Source organism: Pteropus vampyrus, unplaced genomic scaffold (assembly GCF_000151845.1).
Source record: "Pteropus vampyrus isolate Shadow unplaced genomic scaffold, Pvam_2.0 Scaffold273, whole genome shotgun sequence".
Lineage (NCBI taxonomy): Eukaryota > Metazoa > Chordata > Mammalia > Chiroptera > Pteropodidae > Pteropus > Pteropus vampyrus.
In genome coordinates this window covers 809,372-827,983 of record NW_011889054.1, presented here as the reverse complement: position 1 = coordinate 827,983, position 18,612 = coordinate 809,372, and the positions used below count along the sequence as shown (strand labels likewise).

Sequence of the window (18,612 nt, the reverse complement as noted above, 5' to 3'; positions counted from 1 at the left end):
CTTATTACATTCATAGTTAGCAGCTCACAATTTGGCACTTAATTATTTCTTAATTGATTCATCTGTGCTATCTTTGCTTTCCAGGTAGCCTGTTGTCCCAAAGGCAAAGAATATATATATTTTAAGTATTTCGTAATAACTCCCTGTGCTCCATCCCCCTCCCTCCAACACATACAAGTACATTAGAATTTAACTGTAACAGATTTTCAATAAATTTGTGTAAATTAACTGAAGCTCTGCCTTTACATTTCAAGACAGGCAAGCTAGAATAAAAAGCAGTCTCTGGTGTTGTTATATGTTTTAGAAGTATAAAAATTGGATTAAAATTAGTCAACTTTGAAAGTTATCATGTAAAAGACGAGTAACTTAACAAAGCCAAACAGGCAAATTGAAAAAGGCCTCTACTTCCCTTCTTCCTTCTCTCTCTCTCCCCATTGTTGTTGGTTTGTGTTTAATTACAAGGCCAGTTTATTTGCTTGAACAACAGACATAAGAATATCTCTGTTACCCAGGCCTGAGCTTGGCCCTGACTTTCGCCTGACAGACACATAGTAGTTCAGCCTATTCTCCATTTGACACCATTGGTCTCTTATGGACGTTTGAATCAACTATCCATATATAAGAATTATAAGATACTGAAACTATTTACCAAATGGAGTGACAGAATATTTTATGAGATATTTAACTTAGTTTTTAAAATTTGATTTTCTGGATTAGCTTAGTTCTTTGGAAAAGAAAAAATTGAAATGCATGATCTCTTACAGTTCTCTTTTATGCCACAGAATATTCTCTCTTGAGAATCTTTGTTTTATTTATTTGTTTGTTTGTTTGTTTGTTTGTTTTTATTTAGGTGAGGCAACCCTTGGTTGACCTCACAGGTTGCAAGCACCTTGTCAGCTTACAATCCCTTATTTTTTATTTTTATTTTTTACGCCTACAGCACTTGGTCTTCCTAGGTGGTCTCCCGTCCAAGCACTAACCAGGCCCAACCCTGCTTAGCTTCCAAGATCAGATGGGATCGGGCTTGTTCAGGGTGGCATAGCCGTAGACGAGAATCTTTTTATAGCCAGAATTTTGTATTGAAAACAACTTCTTATGAACAAAATACCTGTTATAAATACTACACCTCCTTGAACTCTAATCATAATGTGCCATGTGTTAAAAAGGAAAGTTGATTTGCCCTCCACAAAATGAGCTCTTCACGAAATGGAAGTGTTTGTGTAATGAGCAAACCTGTACAGCTAACCAGCCTAACCAGGTCATCAAGGAGGCTCATTTCAGCTACAGGACCTGCCAGACGAGGGACTCACTTGGGTTCGTCTTGATACCAAAAGCTGTACTTGACTCCCCTCAGGACTGCAGTTTTGCAGAACTGTTACTTTAACTCTATTTTTTTTTTAAGTTCAGTTTGACAGTATCTTTTACTTTTTTCCTTTGAACCCTTGTGGTCATATCTCAGCTGTTCAATAACTACGTGTTTCTCATTTCTCCTTAGCTTCCACTGCTTTTGACAGTGTCAGATAAGATCTCATAGCATGATCTAGCTTTCAACTCCCCTGAGACTGTTCTTCTCACAATGAGGTCTTCTTAATTTTTTTTAAATGAAGTCGCCCTAGTTTTTCTAACCTTCTTTTTAATAATTAAAAATGTGAAATTCTACCAAGAGTCATTTTCTGTGCCAAAACTTCATCTCAATATCCGACATGAACTGCAAGTGTGTTATAAACACAACCTTTCAAAAGGAGGTCCTTATGAAGGAGTTGAAGAACCCAACACACACCCCATAGCATGCTACATGAATGCCCAACTTGCTGTTTTCAGTTACCTTACTAGGTTTGATTGGATTTATACCAAATATCAGAGATTTCTTTTTTCACTTACCACTCACAAGTACTTTCCTCCTTTTAGTATAATTGCTGAGGCTTGTATGTCTGTAATTTTTTAACCCCACCCATATGTGATGTAGATAACTTACCAAATCATATCTAAATGTTATTCATGTTTCCTTCATTAAAAAAAAAACCTTGAATTTCTAGTTTCTGTACTATTCTTAGTTTAGATTTCAATTAACCTTCTAGTCATAAGTAGTGAGGTTTTTTTACTTTAAGAAAATTTTAATAGGTTCTCATGACATGTCAAATTGGAGCATAAATTAAATTTGAAGGTCAATTCAAAACTGTTATTGACCGACCAACTATTGTCAAAACTGAGGAACAATTAGCATGTCTTTTAAAAACATATTCAAGAGAGAAAATGCCATATTTGACTTGAGCATATTGTTTTAGTGACATTTAAGCTTCTCTCATATATATTTTAATCATTAAAGTAATGAATTATATCTGATTTCTGAATTTCTAATTTTTTTCTACAGCCAGAGATGATCCTGAAGTTAAATGTATAAAGAATTTAGCAGTTACAAGGTGTAATAATAAACTAATGTACATGATTTCTGTCTGTCAGTCTTTCATGCATATCAGTCATGCTGTGGAAAGATGTTTTGTGGATAATCACCAAGGATTAGAGACAATTCAAACAGGTTCTCAGAAAATGACTCTGTCCAAAATAAAAAAAGGTTCATTCCACCTGAATTGAACCCCATCATTTCTCATCTTCATTTAACCCTTTTCTTCCCACAAGTTGGTAATCTCCTTGAATGCAGAGATCATACCCTAGGAATCTTCATATCCTTAACACCCATCAGAGTGTCATGGTCAAATGTATTGTTCAATTCCAGATGATGGCCCTGCATTTTTTTCATGATAGGAACTGTTGAAAATTTACTACAGGAGTCTCTTTGTTGCTTTGCTTTTCACTGAAAACCATCAGAAACCTGTTTCTTTCATTAAAGAGATTGTGTGAGAATTGCCTGTTATTAAGAGACCACTCACTCCCACCATTTGCACTGGATTAGAGTAAATTCCAAGGCTAGAAAGCTTGATAGGCATAAAATGGATATTATATGCAAATTATATCATTTTGTGTCCAGGATCTAAAGAAGAACAGGAAGCACATCTACTAAATGAAGTTAAAGAAATACTGCTTTTCTTTTCTGTGTTGTCTTTACATTCATCATAGGCATTTTAATTCAGAATTTAGTTTTTACATAATGCAGGCCAGTAGTAGCCCAGAGAGGTTATTTTGTGGCCTTGGGTGGCTAACAGCGCCCCTACTCCTTTGTTTTTTTTCGTAAAAGATGTAATTTGTCTTTCTAACTGCTACAGTATTTTTAATAAAATAGTTTTAATTTGGGTCACATGTTGAGCACCTGCTGTGTTCCAGGCCCTCGGCTGAGTGTTGGCGACCAGCCTTGGACAAATGTCATCATAGTCCCTGATCTCACAGAGTGTGAGAGGCCTAACTGAGCAAATATATGTGGAAAATATTGACTTTTTTTTTTAAATCAATTATGAAGTTATCCATTATTAATATCACAAAGCAATGGCAAGTCATTAAATTCCCATGAATGGATCAGAGTAAGATGAGTTTAATCAACTTAAACCTCCTATTTTCTAGCACAGTCCTAAACATGCCTTGTCTCCTAGACAGTTAAATAAATCTGTTGTATACCATGGGAGCTTTCTCTCCCTGACATCGGGAGAGAGCTACTGCCAGCCACTTGTTAAACATACATTGCCTTGGAAATGTACCTTGTGCCTGTCACCATAGCAACACCCTGAGAATGACCTCAGCAGCCACTCAAAATCATTTCTACAAAACAAATTATAGCTATAATTAACTTTCTGAATTTACTCTGCAATATAAATTTGTTCAGACCTTGGTGTTTCTTTGTAAAAGGTTAAATGAATGGAATAATCCAACATGATATATTCCACCAACGTTTTTCCTCAGAATATGAAATGCCTCAATGGAAAGTACAATTCAGCTAAGAGATTATTCCATTACCTTTTCTCAGAATGTGACAGGAATCAACAAATGAGGATGCTCTGGTCTCAGAATACCAGAACTGCATTTCTAAGGAAATAGAATGGCCTTTTCCCCTAAGAAACTGTGAAACGCAGAAGGTGCTGTGAGTCCCTCCGTGTCCTGTAAGCCTAGAGTGAGAGGGCTTGTGGGTTTGGGACTTACCCAGGCAGATGCTCTCCATGCTGGCCTTTCCTTGGCAGTAGAAAACACTGGTCTTGGTCGCCTGCAGGTTTAACTTGCTTCACAAATTATCTGCGACATATTCTCAATCCTGGTGTAACTTCTGAGCCACCCAGACCTTTCTGTGGGAGAACATAGTTTGTATCTTTTGTTTATTTGGAGGGTTTGTTGTTGTTTTCTTTTTTTCACCTTATTTTGGGGTGTTTGGGGTTTAGTGGTTTAATTTTGGTTTTGGTTCTAGATAATGTCTGTTGCAACTAGCAGGCCTTGACACATTTCCTTTCAGTTTTCTTTTTGTTGTTGTTGTTTTTAACTAGATTAATTTAACTTCTTTACTCCAAGTAGAGTGAGCCTTTTCTTCTACCATCCAACTGAGGCAAAGCAGTAAGAATGCCAAGCAAGAACTACCATTCACTTTCACATTAATCAAAAGTATATGGAACATCTTTAATGGCTGTTTCCTTGCCATGAAATACGATAACACCTGGGCAAGGAGCAGACAGAACACAGCCTAGCAAGCACTCAGTAGTTCACTGTTGTTATGCTTTTCTTCTTACTCTCTATGAACTATACTGACATTGAAAAGGAGCAAAAGAAAGGTGAAGAGGAAAAAAAATCTTCTTGCAAGAACAAATGCTTTAGATATTCAGCTAATGCCTCAGGTTCACAGAGAGATACCACTGACATTATTTTAGGACAGCCTCTACACTCATGTAAGTGGTCCTTCAGTCACAGGTTTGTACCCTGATTCTATCTTACCTGAGTATGTTAGTCAGGGAGCTCAGTTCACTCTTCTAAATTGAAGAAAGACTAGCCAGGTTCCTACTGTGCAGTGTGACAGGTAATTTCCCACTACATGTGCTGGTTCTTTAAAGTCTCCTGTGGAAATACGTGTTAAAAACGGAGTGGCAATGAATAATCTGTTTAGTTCATCTCTAAGAAGCAGAAAACCATGATTTTTCTTCACCACAGGAGAACAACAGCACCTTCTGTACAAGAATCAGCCACCCTCTGTTCTGAGCTCTGTGTTTTGGGTTAAGTGAGTAGAAATGGCTTATTGGGCAGCATATTTCTGAACAAACTTGCCAATGTAAATTGGAAGTTCTCTGATTCCTCTGAATTAAATTTTTGTGTATAGTAGTTAAATGGTGATCTTATAGGTTTCAAAATGTACATTCATCCCAAGTTTTCAAATCAAGGAGCTGATAAATCAGAAAAATCCATTAATACAGAGTAGCCCATTGGTTTTGCTTTTATGGTGTGATTAACTGGTTTATCTGCAGAATGAGATATAGACCATCTCTTGGAACATAGTCTTGTTAGCCCCCATCAGATGACTCTAAGACCATGCCAAGATATCAACTAAAATTTTGGGTTTGGTACGTTTTTATATGTCCTTTTTGCTTCTCATGCCCACATTCTCCCAGTTCCTCCCCCTTTTTGTCTTTTAGCCAGTTTTATGATAATTAAAGATATCAGGCTGGTTCCTATCAGTCAGTAGAGAGCTAATTGCCAGCTAGAGAATCATTGATGTGTTTGGGGTAAGGTCACTAGAATACTAATTAGTTGCTTTGCAGTAGGAATTTCCAAGCTGCTACCTTTTTGTCTTAAAGGATTGATACACCTCTAAAAAGGCAGTAATTTAATTTTTTTTGTTAAAATCTGACTTAGCTCTACTATTTTATGATCTCATGAATCTTAGAGATTTAATGTAGCATTTCTTTTCAACAGCCAGTTTCAAATTTAATAATTTCATTAATATGGAACACCACAAGTAAGAATATTTAATACTGAAACTAAATCTCAACATAGGAAACCCATCCATCTAACCAACAAATATTCATTAAGTACTATTGCCAGGCAGTCTTCTGGGTACAACGGCAAGAATAATGATCACTGAGACCAAGTCCTTCCATTGGTAGGTCACATCAACTGAATGTTTGTGCTTGCTGAGTTATAACATGCTCTGCACCAGACATTCCCTGCTACATACCTCAGAACTCACTGTCTCTAGTTTGTGGGCATAAAGATATTGAGGATCTAACCACTTCCAATTCTATTAATGGTTCCAACTTTTCTTTAAATCTTATCAACACATTAATTACTTTGTGTCTATACTTTGTAGTTAGGTGTTGAAACCATATTTGTACTCCATCCTCCCTAGGGCCAAGGTGAGCATAGTGACTCTTTGAAATCACAAGGATGCCATGCAGAACAGTCATTTTCACTTGTTTATCATCAATTATACCAAATTATGTCATTCTCAAAGTTGCAAATTATTTTTTTCACTTTGAGAGAATGAAAAGTGAATGGAATATAACATTTTTGAAATGACAGAATTGTTCTGATAGGAACATCTGTGTTGCCAGGAGTTAGGGTCGGGATGAGTAGCACAGTGCAGTTTCTTTGTGGTGACAGAACAATTCTGTATCCTGATTGTTGTGGCGGTTGTAGGAAACTCTACATGTGATAAAATTTCATAGAACAATATATTCCCAAAGTGTGTGTGTTTGTGTGTGTGTGTGTGTGTGTGTGTGTGTGTGTGTGTAAACTGATGAAATCTCAATAAGGTCTGTAGTTTAATAATATTAGATCAATGTCAGTTTCTTGGTTTTGATACTGTACCGTGGTTACATATAATGTTACCATTAGGGGAAGCTGGTTGAAGGGTACAGGGGAATTCTTAGTAATGTTTTTACAATTTCTTATGAGTCTGAAATTATTTCAAAATAAAAAGTGTCTTATTTTTCTCCAAAGGAATAGAGAAGTCTAATATAAGCAGATAAATTTAAAGTTTAGATGTAGCGACTCTAAACACTGGGAGTATCTGACCTTAGACATCGTTACCTCAGTAACTAGAAATCTTGTGGCTTCACCGTAATCACGAATCACTTAGACTCTGGGCAGAATTTAGGATATGATATCCTGCTGTCCTCTCTTAAGGGAATAAAGAGATACATTCCAGGAATAAGCTCTGATGTTCTGCAAAAAGGCAACAAAAAAAAAAAAGAAAGCCTTCTGATCTTATGTGTAATTCTGTTATCTGTTTATTTATACAAATAGAATTTGTATATGTAATTCAAACTATTTGCTTTAAACTCTCGTTTTATCCACCACTTGCTAAACAAGTAAAATGTAGGAGACTCCTTTGATTTCTTCTCCTCCTTTCTCTTGTATGGGTTCTAACTGATAGTAAGAGAAGAAATGAGAAGTGAGCCAGGTAATCTATAGATGGGTAACCTTGCTCCAACCAGTGGAAGATTGACTTTGTCTTTTGACTTCCCAAAACTTCTCTACTACTTTCTGATATTTTTCTTTCTTTTCTTCACTTCTTTCTTATGATTCATTTTTGTTCTTCTCTTTCCATAGGCAGATGTGGTGTGATGATATCACTGACATTCTCGTGTCTTCCCTCCTCTAGCTATCTTAATGACTTGGACCGCGTTGCCGACCCTGCCTACCTGCCTACGCAACAAGATGTGCTTAGAGTTCGAGTCCCCACCACAGGGATCATCGAATACCCCTTTGACTTACAAAGTGTCATTTTCAGGTAGTACCTGAGTCCATACCACCCACTTCCCAGATTTTATGCCTTGAGTACTTTTGGTGAAGTATAAATGCTGAAATCATGGGTAGGCTTTAAAATAATACTATCTTTATACCAGTCATTATCATTAGATACACAGATGGAATAATGTGTCCCTGAAAGAGGAAACAGAGGAAAGATATATGGGTAGATTTCTCATTTCAGATTAAATCACCCAAAAAAAAAAAAAATCAATGAAGTCTGTTTGCTGGTAATCAAAAATTTAGTTAGACATTGTCCTTACTATAATTTTTGGAGAATCATTTTAACTAGAAGAAAAATGCATATGTTTTTAGATTTGTATCAGATACGAATGATCTTATGACTATTGATAATATGAAAGTATATGTTGTCAGAAAGTTTCATGTCATTGTTTCCTCCAAGTCCTCTTGTACTACTGTAGAATTTTTCAATAGCAATAAAAATATGGGATGTTTTATATTCCTAAAATAAGTTGCTTGAAAATTTTTTAAATGATTTCAAATATAGATTCATCAACCTAGTCTAAATTTACATAGGAAAATAGAATGAAAATTTATTACTTCCTCCTTCACTGCTGCTGTTCTTTCTGGGTAATATTCAGCATAGGTTTGTTTGTTTGTTTGTTTAAGATGAGAAGTAAGCAATACTGATATACTTTCATTTAATCTCTTATTGCACTCTCAGTTCTACTTTTAGTTGGAATTCAAACCACAGGTTCTTTGAGAAATGAAGACGTGACTATATCTATGAGCGTAGAGAGTTGAGTTCCTTGGGAGAGCCCAACCTTTTGGAGAAAACTACATGCAATAAGAAATTATGAAGTAGGAGTAATGTAACTGTTCCTGTGTAACTCTCCCATGTGACTCTGATGAGCAGGCCCTCCATCATTCCCTGCCAGAGCACTGTGTGTTTGACTCTAATCTGTCTCTACCTGTGGTCACCTCTGGCTGTCATGCGCTACTCTAATAGACATATTCATAAAGTGGTTGACATTTTGGAAATAATTCTGAGCCTCATTTTTTCCATCTATAAAATGGTTGCATTAGATGATCACCAAGGTTGCTTACAGCTCTGGCATTACTTAAGTTTCGAGTTCATAGCATTTAAATATCTATAATTTGAGACACCTAAGTTTCCTTCCTCTTATAACCATATTACAGAATATTTTTTAAAAACATATAGCATTTCATGAAGAGTTTTTATCTCCTCATTGCTTTATAATTAGTGACCTTTGAAACCAGGTTACTATTACATCTTGTTTTTTCTACATTATGTGCACTAGCTTTTAATGGACATTTTTTTGCCACTACAATAAAAGTAATAACTTAGAAAAATAATTTTCTGCCACCATCAAAAGCATGTTGTGAAGTTTAGTGTGACAGGATTTCATGGGATGAGGATTTCATGTAAATGAGTAGCATCTTATTCACTCCGCATCAGGGAAGAGCTAGCATTTTAATATTTTTGAAGACCTAAGAATTCTAGTTTTGATGCTGATAGTCGTAAGTCTCCATGGATCCATTGTTTTGTCCTTCAGATATCTCTTCCATGCCTTAGAAAACTTTTAGAAGCAGTTACTGGAAGAATCTTGATTTCTTACTTAGGTTTAATGCTTAGAGGCAGGAGAACATGAGGAACAACTGCAATTTTCAGCAAGTGCTTGAAGAGTCATGCTCTCAAATTTTTGTACCTAAAACTCTCATTCTCTGAAAGTATTTTATCTTATGAACATTGTACATATTTTATTTGAGAGATGGAACAATAGTTTGAAGAAACTTGGATTCAGTGGCATGTAGTGCTAGGTATTTCCACATGTACGTTATCACTCAAATTAATTGATGTCATTTTTGGTTCCTGAGCAGTAACCCAGCACAGAACTAATGTATTAAAAACAAATCCTTGAAATATTTCAAATGAGACATCTTGTAGCATCTTAATGTTTTATATACTTCACTTCTGGTAGGTTAGTAAGTTGGTTTGTACTTAAGGCTAATTACACTATATTACCCAAAATAACTGATCCTATCCCAAATTATTGCAAATATTGGAAGGAAAAAGCCCAAAATGCTTAACCTACTGATAAAGGATCAGTGGAGTCATGTTTGCATTTAGTTGAAGCATCACACACACACATATTGAAATGTATAGCATCTTACATCTTCAAATGTATTTGCAGTCATTTCTAGCATCCTTAAGATATATGAGGATCTTTATTTTATAGGAAAGTAGATTGAAGTCAGTATTTGTCATTGGAGCTTAACACAAAAAAACCTCATTTTGTTTCTGACTCTTCAGTGCTTGATTAAATAAAGCACCATTTTCCTTGGCTTGGCACAGGTATAGTTTTTACAAAATTACAATTTTCATACACATCTGGTAAATTTCTAGTAACTATCATGATTTATTACCCAGAATGTCTTGACTTTGTTAGGTAATAGAAAATAGACTCGAACTCTTTTTATAGAGTATTTTCCTTAAGTTTATAAGTAAAATCTATATTTATATTGACTTTTTCTTTATATGCTATTAATACAAATATTGTTAACCTTGCAGAATGGTCGATGTCGGGGGCCAAAGATCAGAGAGAAGAAAATGGATACACTGCTTTGAAAATGTCACCTCTATCATGTTTCTAGTAGCACTTAGTGAATATGATCAAGTTCTCGTGGAGTCAGACAATGAGGTGAGTGCTCTTTGGACAGGCATTGGATTGTTAATTTAATATCTGGTTCAAATAAATGACAGGAGGTCGGGCGTGGGGTATGGAGTAAACTGACTTCATTGCTTTCTTGTCTACTGATTTGGGGATTTTTAAAATAATCAAAAATAATCTTATGGTACCACATGGTATATTCAGAAAGGTAAGCATTTTGTTAGATGTATGAGCAGGTCCGTATGTTCAGGTCTAATTAGACCCTATTTGATACTTTTCACACTATGCAGAGGCTCTGAAAATGAAAATAACACAGAAATCCTTAGGCTAATCAGATTGTTTTATAGTCTTCTTGCAGGATGGAGTTGGGAGTTTTGGACTGAGTCAGCCTGTTTTGTTTGTTTTCATTTTGTCTAAATCATTGTTTGTGCGGTGGGTGGGTCCCAAAGAGTACTCATAATTTAAAACTTCTCTTGGCATAATTTAAAACTTCTCTTGGCAAAAGTGACTTTGCAGCTGGGCTCTAAATCAGTTCTTCATAAGGCGATGGTGTGTCTTGGTGATGTGATTTTTCTGCTCTTGTAGAACTCTATAGGCATTGCACAGTTTTGTGTCTACTAATAAGTGAAAAAGTATCTTTGATATGCCTGTCTGGAGAACTGATTCTGTATTGTAATCTCCTCCCCATTACATAGAACCTAGCAGGTATAAATGTGGATTTTGAGAATGATAAAGGCTTGATCATGAGTCAGATTTGGTTATAGAGGCTAGTTAAGGGGCACAGAAAACTGACTTTGAGCTGAAGTTCAGTGTGTGTGTTGGAGGAATGGAGAAGAGGCCATTAATATCCTGATAGAGGCAGTGATTGTAGACTGACATGCCAATAGTAAGTATTAAATATCCTTCTAATAGGGTAGAAAATAAAGAGAAGGAAGTGAAATATCTCTGGTAGCTGATTAAAATAATATCTGATGTATTAAAATATACTTTTAATATTGTAAATTTTTTAGGTATACAAGAAGAATTCTGCCTTCTTAGTCCTTTGAAGTATTTTATTTTCCTACGAGTATTAATATCTCCATTAAAATACACATCTAATCCTCCATATCATTTCTTTTCTGTGTAGGATTGATAGAGTTCATGAATCATTATCCCATATAGAACTGAGAGTTACCTATTATGCATTTCAGAATCTTTCCTGGGTTGTAGGTATATAAGCCTTTGAATCAATCAAAGAACTTCTTTTTTTAAGAATGAATTTTATCAGCGTTTGCCTGATAAGTGTCTGAAAATCAGTTATCAAAATTAATCAATTGCTATCAGAATTTTGGCTATGATATCTCTATACAGTAGTCTCCCTTTACCCATGGTTTCCCTTTCTGTGGTTTCAGTTACCTGCAGTTAACTGTCGTCTGAAAATATGGAATAGAAAATTCCAAAAATAAATAATTTATAAGTTAAATTTATAAGTAAACAATTTACAGGTTATTAATTGTGCACCATTCTGAGTGTCATGATGAAATCTTGCACTGCCCCACCCAGGACGTGACTCATCCCTTTGTCCAGTGTATCCACACTGCATATGCTCTCCACCCATTAGTCACTTAGTAGCCACCTCAGTTTTCAGATTGACTATCACTGTACCATAGAGTTTGTGTTCTATGGTACAGTGATAGTACCATAGAGTGATAGTACCCTTATTTTACTTAATAATGGTCCCAAAGTATAAGAGTAGTGATATTGGCAATTCAGATATGCCACAGAGAAGCCGGAAAGTGCTTCCTTTAAGTGAAAAGGTGAAAGTTCTCGACAATAATTCATTCACATAATTTTTATTGTGGTATTGTTATAATTGTCCTATTTTATTATTAGTTATTGTTATTAATCTCTTATTGTGCCTAATTTATATATTAAACTTTATCATGAGTATGTTTATATAGGAAAAAACATAGTATCTACAAGGCTTGGTACTATCTGCAGTTTCAGGCATCCACCAGGGGTCTTGGAACATGTTCCCTGTATTTCTATCTTTATATCTGTGTCTGTTTGTTGTTCCATAAGCCTTGGATGTAGTATTTTGAACATACTGCATATTTTGGAAGCAGACATATGACAACATTTCTTATTTTTTAAATGTTGAACCATGACAAAAAATATTTCGAGGGCTTGTCTACTATGTGCTGGGTACCAGGGTATCTAAAGAGATACAAAAATGAAAAAAAAAAATCAACTTTGCTATAAAAGACTTCATAAAAGAGACGTGCTTTTATAAGATGTAAGACACATTAATTTTTTTATGTCACTGTTTACATTATAGCTAAAGGAAAATAATGTGTTTGTCAGTACACATTGTATATGAGATAAATGCATTGTATCTATAAAGAAATATATGTTGTGATCTAATGCCAATCAACTTACCACTTTAAAATTTGCAAAATAGAAAAGAAAGTAAATTCCTTAGACAATCCAGCCCTTTAATTATCTGGACATTACAGATCATTTATTCCATTTTTTACCTGACATTATGAGATCAGGTTTTTATATAAAAGTATATTATTTTATATTAATTAGAGTAAGATGACATTATTTTGATTATCAGATATCACAATTAAAGTTTCCACAGTATCTTGCCATTCAATGTGTAGGCACTACATCTAAAAATATTTTTTCAATTTCTTTGATTCCTATGGTGATACATTATGCTACAAATTAAAATAGTAAATTATTATTTTCCATTAGAATTCCCTATTACTTGTGAATATTTTTAAAGCCTATCTTATAATTCTGTGAGCTAAAATTTATTTGATGGTATTTGTTTCTCAGGCTTCAAGTCAAGCTTGATTGTAGTATTGCAGATAATCTTAAGCGTAATAAGAAAAATAGTCCTCCTTAATTACTTCATCCATATTAGCGATAGCCATCACGGTTGGTAATTAGGAAACATTGTCAAAAGTATTTTTTAATGTTGGAATGTAGTCGCATTATCCTTTTTTATTTTTTTTGTCAGTTGTACTAATATATGAAAATATCATTGCCTCTCTACTTTCTTAAATCATTAAGGAAATTTGAAACTAAAGAATTCTGCTTCCCTTAAATTTTCTATTTTTGGTGAGACAAAACTGAAGTAAGCCCCTAACATTTTGTTGGTTTTGAAATCTGATATTCATAACTTTAATCAAAACAGACTTTGTTGTACCTCCCTTGTTATATATATATTTGTGAGAAAAACCTGGGAATGGATGCTGACAGCCTCCTTTCTATCCTGGGGAACTGTGGAAAATGCATTACAAACCACTAGCAAAAGCAAGTAAGAGAAATATTTTAGATTATTGCTTTTACTGTTAATATTTCTAAAACTTTATTAATCTTAAAATTTTATGTAGGTCTCTTTTTGTCTGTTTAGATTCTCAGCCTTCCTAGAGTTTGAAGAATGAATTTCTTTTATTATGTTTTTTCTCCAAAGAAGGAAATACATTATCAAATAGTAGGCAAGAATAATCAGGGTTATAGAGCTGTGTTGATTTGCATATTCCCTTTGCTGTCTGATGTTCACTATGATAACACATCAGCACAGAGCCAACATTTCCATTGTAATCTTTTCACGCATATATTATTTCAGTGCCCCTGAGAGCCCAGAGCACACAATAAGGCATTTGCGTAATATATTTCAGTTATCAGTGTCTTTTTAGTCTTTGTTTATCTGGTTTTCTGGTACATGAATATTTGAGCATTCATACAAAGATGCCTTCTTAGACATTGACCCTGGATCTGTCTTACAGACCGAACACTTTATAGAATCTCAAAGATTTAGACCTTTTTCCCCTCCACTTTTTTAACTGTGCGTTTCTAACTTATATTAATCCTTTCGAATTGATCATAACCAGTTGTGTTTTAGTCTTTTCAACATATCAAGAGAATTTCCCATACCCTAGTCCCCCCTTTGAACCAAGATGGGTTCTCCAACATTAGTTCTCATAAACATTTGTTTCAAACCTGAATCTTAGAATTGCTCAGTAGATTTAAAAATATATTTAGTAAAAGAAGACAGTAGACATTTATCATACCTTAAGCTCTTTATACTTGTTCAAAACTTGCTTAAACCATTACTCATTTGAATCTTACCAGCTGACCTCCCTGTGAAGATTGACCAAGGTTTGCTGGTATGCATTATAACAATGACGATTCAGTATGGAGTGATTGAGACCCATGGCCAAGGTCACCCAGAGCTCAATCTCCTGCTCTTCTAGGCCAGCTTTCTTTCCCGTCCTTCACGGTGTCTTCCAGAAATTAGAGACAAACTCAGAAGAAAAGCAAGAGGAGCTTTTAAGGGTGGCCAAGACCAAGGAAGTAAAATCAAAATCCTGCCTTTTCAAGAAGGAATTTAAATAATTTTTCTCTACCTGTAAGCTCTTATTATTTTAAGAGGTAACAGTAGAACAGCCAGAGATCCTTTACTAGTCATGCAGACCTCCTGTATTGCTCATTTGATTTTGAACTACCTTAAAATGAATAATCCACAGTATGCATTCCCTTTGGATATTTCTCCTCTACTAGGTTTTAAAATGAAGCCATTTCGAAGTTATTCAACTGCAACCAAAGTTTGAACATTTCCTTTAAACGTGTGAAATATGTACTTTGTTCTGCTCTAAAAACTCCAAGTGAGCTTTGGGAATTTTTTCCAAAAAAATTCAGCTTTGAGAGGAAAACTGACTAAAAATTGAGGAGAAAAAATTTGAACTCCAAAGGAAATATCTAAAGGAATCTTAGAAGTAGAGTTAAGTTATCCAGTTAAGATGTCTGATCATGATTAGATTGACTAACTCTCCTTTATTGATTCTTAATCAAATTATGAAATTAGAAACTACATCTTGCTTCTCAGCCTTTGGTACACTTGTCTCAGATTCATGGCCTGATTAACGAGGATATTCCTGAAAGATGCCCTACTTTTTAATATTTAACCCCTTTCCCATTTCCTCATTCTTTGTTCATTTTCAGCCATGTGTCCCTATTTGAAACTTCTTTCCATTCCTCACCATTTTTGTTTCCTCATTATTTTACTCCTTAATTTTTTTGTTTTCATTGCTTGAAGGAAGCTAGAAGGAAGTTTTCTGTTCACCATTTTTGAGTTTGAACCAGAGACCTGCACTTAGTGCTGGCAAGGGTGTGGGAAAGCAGGCACATTGGACATTTTGTGTGTGAATGTATGTAGGAAATCTTTTAAAGACTTTGCATTGAACCCATTTTAGTATAACGTATGCAATAGTGTTTTGAAAAGGTGAATTATATTATATGAAAAAGACTATAAAATAATGTGATATAGTCTGATTTCTATAATCACAACTAATTAATATATATAATTATTATAGGGAAGGTTATTAACTACCCCCCCCCCCCCCAAAAAAAAAAGAATTTGGAAGATTTTCTGTGAAGAACAAGTATGAATAGTGATGTTGTTGTTACTAGTAACAGAGTTACAAATAACTGAAAATATTTTTTTTTTTTAAGTAAAATAAAGTAAGACTTCGGATTTGAATTCTAGCTCTGCTATTCATTAGCTTTGTCCATTTTTCTTTTGGATTATCTATTTTTTTCTTACTGATTTGTAGGATATGAGCCCTTTATCATACGTATTGCAAACATCTTTTTTCACTTTGTAGCTTGCCATTTATTCTCTTAATGGCATCTTTTGATGAACAGAGGTAGTAAGTTTTAATATAATATAATCTATCAAAGTTTTCCTTAATGATTATATTCGTGTATTTACATAATTGCACACACAGTTGGATAAAATAAATCACCTGAAAAATCTGGAATAAAGCACAGTAAGGATTGGAGAGTAAGATTAAGAATTGAAACACAAATCACATAACCAGTTACCTTTCCTAGTGATAGTTCACAATTTAGTCGAGCATCTCTTAGTGACCAAGAAAAGATTCACTGTGTCTTTAAAATAAGTCAGTTTCTCCTGTTACTGAGCCTGAGTGACTTCTCCTATAACTTCATAAAGAGATGCTATGGGAGGTAGTAAATTTTATCCATGATAATATCCCTCCAGGAAACCAAATATTAGAATTCATAAGGGCTGTTTCTTAAGCTTCCCTCAGTTGTAAGTTGGTGCCATAATATCAGAGTTTGTGATGGGCCAATACTGTGCAGTCTAAACACACAACTTGATGTGGGATTAAAACTGGGAATAGCTAGGGAAGTGGATTATGTTTATTTTTGTTTTTATAAACTATTTTAGTAAAACAGGAGTGTATAAAATTATGGAAAACTTAAAATTTTGACATATTTACTTTAAATCTTTATTTTCACAGAAATAATATGATACCGATATAATTAAAGACCTTATGTAACCTTCTCTGATTCTATTCTGTCCCTCCCCAGAAAAATCCAGTAGCCTCGAGTTGGCATTTACCATTCCTAAGCATTTTTTCACTTTTATACTACATATGTGTGTGTTGATAAGCAGTGTGTAATATGGGATTCTAGATATAATGCATGATTGTAAATTTTATTTAAATTATTTTATTTTGCAATTTTTTAACTCTGCATTGTTTTTGAGATTCTTTCGTGTTGCTGCACATGGATCTAATTCATTTATTTAGACCGTCGTATACTTCCATTATGTGAATAAGCCCTACTGTGTTTTATGTACTTCTCAGTGAGTCACGTTGTTTTTAGTGCAGATTACCTTTTCCTATCCTTGCCTGTTCTTCCGCTCACCCCGATCCCCAGTGGGGTTGTTTTCTTTTTTTTTTTAATTGACATACACAATTTTAAATATATTCTGGTTATTAATGTTTGCTGGTTATACACATAGAAATTATCTCTCAGTGCATAGTTTGTCTTTTCACTTTATCTTACAAAAGAGTTCTAATCTTAATTTAGTCAACTCACATTTCCTTTATTAGTTTATTGTTGTATTTTCTTCAAGAATTTTTTATTTCCCCCAAGAATATCAAGATATATTCTTTACTTTCTATTAAAAGTTACAAAGCTTTGCTTTACACAGGTTTTCTATACATCTATAATTGATTTTTGTGTATGATAGGAAGGATTTAATATTTTCCAGCCATATTTCTGTTCGATTGTCCCAGTACTATCTGTAGAATAGTAAATCCATTATTCATCTCTGCTGATAGTTTTTTCAACCTTTTGAGTTAGGAAATATATACGTACACATAAAGAAAAATATACAAATAAAAAATGTACAGCGCACCGACTCACCACAAAACATCTGTATGTCCAACGCCCCTGTCAAGAAACAACATCACCAAGACCACCAAAGCCCTGATAGTGCCCCTCCCCCAGGTAACAGGTAACCACTGTTCTGTAAGGTAATCACTTCTTTGCTTTTCTTTTTAATTTTAATACTTAAATATGCAGCCCTGACCACTATAGTTTAGTTTTTACTTATGTTTAACTTTTATACAGAGGGAATCAAATACTGTGTTTTTTGTACTTTATATAAACAGTATTCTATTTTGAACATCCATAAGTTTTTGAGCCTGGCTTCTTTTACTCAGCATTTATGTTTGGAAGGTATATATATCCTATATTCTGTATAATTCATTTATTTACATTGCTATATAATATTCTGTTACATTAGAATACCACAATTTATTTATCCATTCTGGTATTTATGGATTTTTGGTATGTTTCCAGTATGGGGATACTTTAAATAACGCTACTGCGAATATTCAGGTAAATGTCTCTTGGTATACACTTTTCTGTTGATATGCACCTAAGAGTAGAAATGCCGGCATGTGAGGAATACTTATCTTCAACTTTAGTAGACTGGGCAAAAGTCAGTGTATCAATTTACACTACCACCAGCAATGTCTGAAAGTTTCTGTCACTTCCCTTCATTGCCAGCCCTTGGTATTGTCAGGTCTTTTCAATTTAGCCCTTTTGGTAACTAAGTAACTGAGCTCTAGTCTCTGCGTGTGCCTGTTTACTTGGGCATACCCTCACTCCTAGTGCACAGCCCTAGTGCAAAGCAGTGATAGTTCTCTAGAGCCCCGTCCCCTCAGCCTCTCAGCTGCCACCTCTACGATCAGCAAATACCTCCGTGGGAAAAGTAGCCCCAAGTAATAGCTCAGTTCTTTAGATTTGTCCTTTCTTGCATTCTGGCCTGGTAATTCTTCGTTACTTTTTAGCTTTGAGACCTATTATAATTTTTTATAAATTTTTTTATTTTATTAGCTCTTCTGAACGTCCTCCTTCCCATTGATATTAATGACACACACGATGTGTGTAAGGTTTTATTACACTCATAGGTCTT

General features: G+C 34.6%; 1 protein-coding gene and 1 pseudogene across 1 annotated transcript in view; one reads left to right on the top strand and one right to left on the bottom strand.

Annotated features, from left to right (window-relative positions):
• LOC105302452 (guanine nucleotide-binding protein G(q) subunit alpha) overlaps positions 1-18,612 on the top strand; it is a 284,051-nt gene that overhangs the window by 201,582 nt on the left and 63,857 nt on the right. The window contains exons 4-5 of the mRNA XM_011375494.1: positions 7,526-7,654; positions 10,226-10,355. Coding sequence (XP_011373796.1) covers positions 7,526-7,654; positions 10,226-10,355 — 259 coding nt within the window. The remainder of the gene's footprint in view (positions 1-7,525; positions 7,655-10,225; positions 10,356-18,612) is intronic.
• Positions 932-1,050, bottom strand: LOC111729663 (annotated as a pseudogene).